The following is a 3828-nucleotide window of genomic DNA, read 5'->3' on the forward strand; positions in this document are numbered from 1 at the left end:
GTTTTTTGTTGGAGAACTTGTTAAGACCCTGACTGACGTTGCTTCTTAAAGGGACAACGCATGTACATACAAACTCTAATACACTCACACGTCGGCTCAGTGAAACTGCTCATGGCCATTGTTGGCTTTTATTGATGCGTAGACCGTGTTGTTTTACCTTGTTTCGGTCGCCGGTCTTTTGGTCGCCCGTTGTCGCGGTCCGGGCGACCAAAAGACCGGCGACCAAAAGACCGGTGACCCAAAGACTGGCGACCAATCGACCGCACACGCATTTTCATCATGCCCCTCAATTCTGGATTAACCCATATTTCGTATTTGGCAACATCTCACAGGCGTAGAGATGAACCAAGGAGGCTCTGTTTTGCGGATAGAGTTCACGATAAGTTCACGATGTATTTACTGTCCAAATACGGCCCAGGCGCTAAATTAAAAGCAATGTTTGAAGTAACATTTGAAGCATATCAACACGGTCAAGAGAAGCCATTCACACACACACACACACACACACACACACACACACACACACACACACACACACATATTAACGCGTGTTAGTTTTTTTTTTTTAAGTGGATTTATTTGATGTTGTGTTTTTACCCCCACCCCATGAATCCCCACGCTTATGCCAAGATGGAGATGAATCCACGTCACTGTGCCGCAAATAGACCCAACTGTAGTTTCCGTTATTCCCTCTGTGGCTGATTGATGGTGATATACGTCCAAAGCCGTTGACGTATTTTTCAAATAGCAAGTCACGTTTAACTCCTTATCTACTAGTAAAGCACCAACTTTCCGTTTTTACCATTTTTTTGTAAATTGAAGACAGAATTCCTATTAAAGTCAATGGCATCGATCCATTGCTAATCTAATTCAAACTGATTGTGTTAAGTGATATTCATGAATCCAGTTAAATCATTGTTAATTAGAATGGATTAATATTTCACTAATAGGCCTCTATATTTCCAATACAAGCGCGTTAAATACTATGTTTGCATCCATTATTATACAGAATTTGATTAATTGCAATTCATCTCACAGTTAATATTTCAACTGCGGATTGCGTGCCATTGATGTCCAATCCATTTGAACTGGAAGGGGTGGCAGCAATCATTCACTGAATGCTAATTCAATCGATCCAATCCATTTTGTTTAGAAAACTAAATCTGGTCTCTGATCAAAGAATCCGAGAGTACAAGTTATGTTTTTTTCTTTTTTTTTTTTTGCCTGGTGCAATTTATAGTCCACCAAATACGCTTGACTGGGAATACATGATAGACGCTGTCTGGTTCCATGCTAAATCCTCTTTGACTTTGTCGTCTTTTGCGTCGCGGTAGACGTGAACGAGTGCGAGACGGGCACGCACAACTGCCAAGACGACGAGACGTGCTGGAACTACTACGGCGGCTTCCGCTGCTACCCCCGCAACCCGTGCGAGGCACCTTACACGCAGTCCTCGGAAAAGTGCGTCCACGCCGTTGGCCGTGTTTGTTTAAAAGCAGTCCAATGATTGTCCGCAATTCCCGCAGCCGCTGCATCTGCCGCCCTCTGACGGAATGCCACGGCCTGCCGCCGTCCATCGTCTACAAGTACATGAGCATCCAGGCCGAGCGACCCGTCCCCGCCGACATCTTCCAGATTCAGGCTACCAACATCTACGCTAACACGCAAAATAACTTCCAAATCAAAGCCGGCAACGAAGCGGGAGATTTTTTCCTCCGGGTGAGTCCGAAATTTGACATGACATTTTGACCTGGGTATGGACACTCGAAAATAGTTTCATAATCGTTCATCACGAGTTTCCTAAAATCAGCTACATGGTGATATATTTCAATCAATCAAAAGCCTTTATTGTCATTATACAACAGCTGCGTATAACGAAATTAGTGGTGCTACTCCACAAAGTGCGTGTTTCCTAATAAAAAACAGAAATAAGTAATTTAAAAAGTCAGGTCCGGGCAAGGTAATTCAAAAATATTGCATAATCTAAGATATTGCACATTGTTATTACAGTGGTACATCAACATACGATCGTAATCTGTTCCGAGACTGAGATCGTATGTCGAGCTTTTCGTAACTCGAGCGAACGTTTCCCACTGAAATGAATTGAAAACAAATTAATTTGTTTCAACCCTCTGAAAAAACACCAAAAACAGGATATTTGATTGGATTTCTTTTTTTTATTTCTTCTAATTCGCCATATATTGACAAAGTAATAAATAACGAGTGGTTTAAAAGTAATAAAATGTGTTTAATAGATGTAAAATTAGACGCATTTCGCGGAGGAGAGAGACAACGACACACGGAGGCGGAGGGGGGCGACTTTATCCACGACACTCGTAAACGAACAAACAAATTTAAATTAACTTGGATAAATATATACAGACACACTCAACATACGTTTAATGTAACTTTACACAAAACTGAATTCTAGTTTTGTCTTAACCTTTTGTTACCTTCGTTTTCCGGGTTAGCGGTTTGCCGCGCCTCCACCCTCACGTTCGCTATCGATGGACTGTTTGCTGTTGTATTTCCTTCAAAATATTCCGAAAATGATGTACACAAATATCCTCACAATAGGATAACGCACGACCACTTGCCAACGAGAAATAGTCTTTAAAGAACGATCGCGGGAGCTCCTTTCCTTGGAAAGAATAACAGGAAATGCAATAACTGAGCTTACCCACATATTGATTGTGGGTAATGAAGTTTTACTCTGAGAAAGGGTGCCATTGCCTATGGGTGTTGTGTGCACGAGTATACTTCATTACCCAGAAAGCCCTCTTTTTGCCTGTGCATGCGCGTTGTGCGTTTCCTGGTCGAAACTCGTCTGAATAAATCGTTCAGTCCTCGTAGATATAGTAGTTACACACGAAAGAGATGCAGCAAAATATGATAAACAGCCTCTCATGTCATGGCCACCTGGCTTGGTCGCATCTCGAAATTTTAATTGTATCGCGGGCGAATTATTCGATCGAAATTTTCATCGTACCACGAGCATGTCGTACCACGAGGTATCACTGTATTATTAATATTATTCCAGGTCTCTCATTGGCTCGGTTCAATTTCTCACTCGGTGTGTGTTTGCCGCCGCAGCATTCCAGCAACGTTAACGCTATGCTAGTGCTGACCAAACCCCTGACGGGCCCCCGGGAGTACGTGGTGGACCTGGAGATGATCACGCACCACTTGACCATGAACTACCACACCAGCTCCCTGCTGAGGCTCACCATCATCGTCGGCGCGTACGCCTTCTGAACGCCAAGTAACGCAAGCACACGCCCCTCTCGCGTCACATGCTGTACATTCGCCATACGCTAATTTAGCACAGGGAAGAAAGACGGGGGGACGCAAGGTGAAAACACAAGGTGGTGCAAAAAAATGGTTTCATCTTGAAAAAGCCTCTCGAAATGGTCAGTTTTTTGTTTTTTTTAGATTAGCCGCACCTTGATAAAATTAGGAGTTGGGAATAATGATTAAAACAAATCATTTTTCCCAATCAAAATGGATTGGACGTCTCTCGCCTTTAATGGCAATGGCTTGTTATGTGCCTTCAACCCAATCCTTCATGCTCTCCATATATTGTTTATATCTATACATATTTTCGGGGTCTCATATTTAAAATATATTTTTTTGAAATACCTATCTCGTACCGAATGTACTCGGAAGAGCATAGTTATATTGTGGAATAAAATATTTTCAAGAAATTTGTGAAATTCATGAGTTAATTAAGCAGTCTGACAAAGGCATGACAGCAATGACTTTACAGTGAATGAGATAAAAAAATATGAAAATTCAAAGTGAAATCGGTACAGGAACCAAAAAGACTCA

The 3828-nt window shown here is 42.1% G+C and overlaps 1 protein-coding gene across 2 annotated transcripts in view; it reads left to right on the forward strand.

Moving 5' to 3' along the window:
- LOC144085119 (EGF-containing fibulin-like extracellular matrix protein 1) overlaps nucleotides 1-3704 on the forward strand; it is a 31319-nt gene extending 27615 nt beyond the window's left edge. For both annotated transcript variants that reach the window (XM_077614130.1, XM_077614131.1), the window contains 3 exons: nucleotides 1335-1461; nucleotides 1527-1719; nucleotides 3094-3704. In XM_077614130.1, coding sequence (XP_077470256.1) covers nucleotides 1335-1461; nucleotides 1527-1719; nucleotides 3094-3255 — 482 coding nt within the window. In that variant the 3' untranslated portion in view covers nucleotides 3256-3704. The remainder of the gene's footprint in view (nucleotides 1-1334; nucleotides 1462-1526; nucleotides 1720-3093) is intronic.
- Nucleotides 3705-3828: the final 124 nt, after the last annotated feature.

This window comes from Stigmatopora argus, chromosome 11 (assembly GCF_051989625.1).
Source record: "Stigmatopora argus isolate UIUO_Sarg chromosome 11, RoL_Sarg_1.0, whole genome shotgun sequence".
NCBI classification, from domain to species: domain Eukaryota; kingdom Metazoa; phylum Chordata; class Actinopteri; order Syngnathiformes; family Syngnathidae; genus Stigmatopora; species Stigmatopora argus.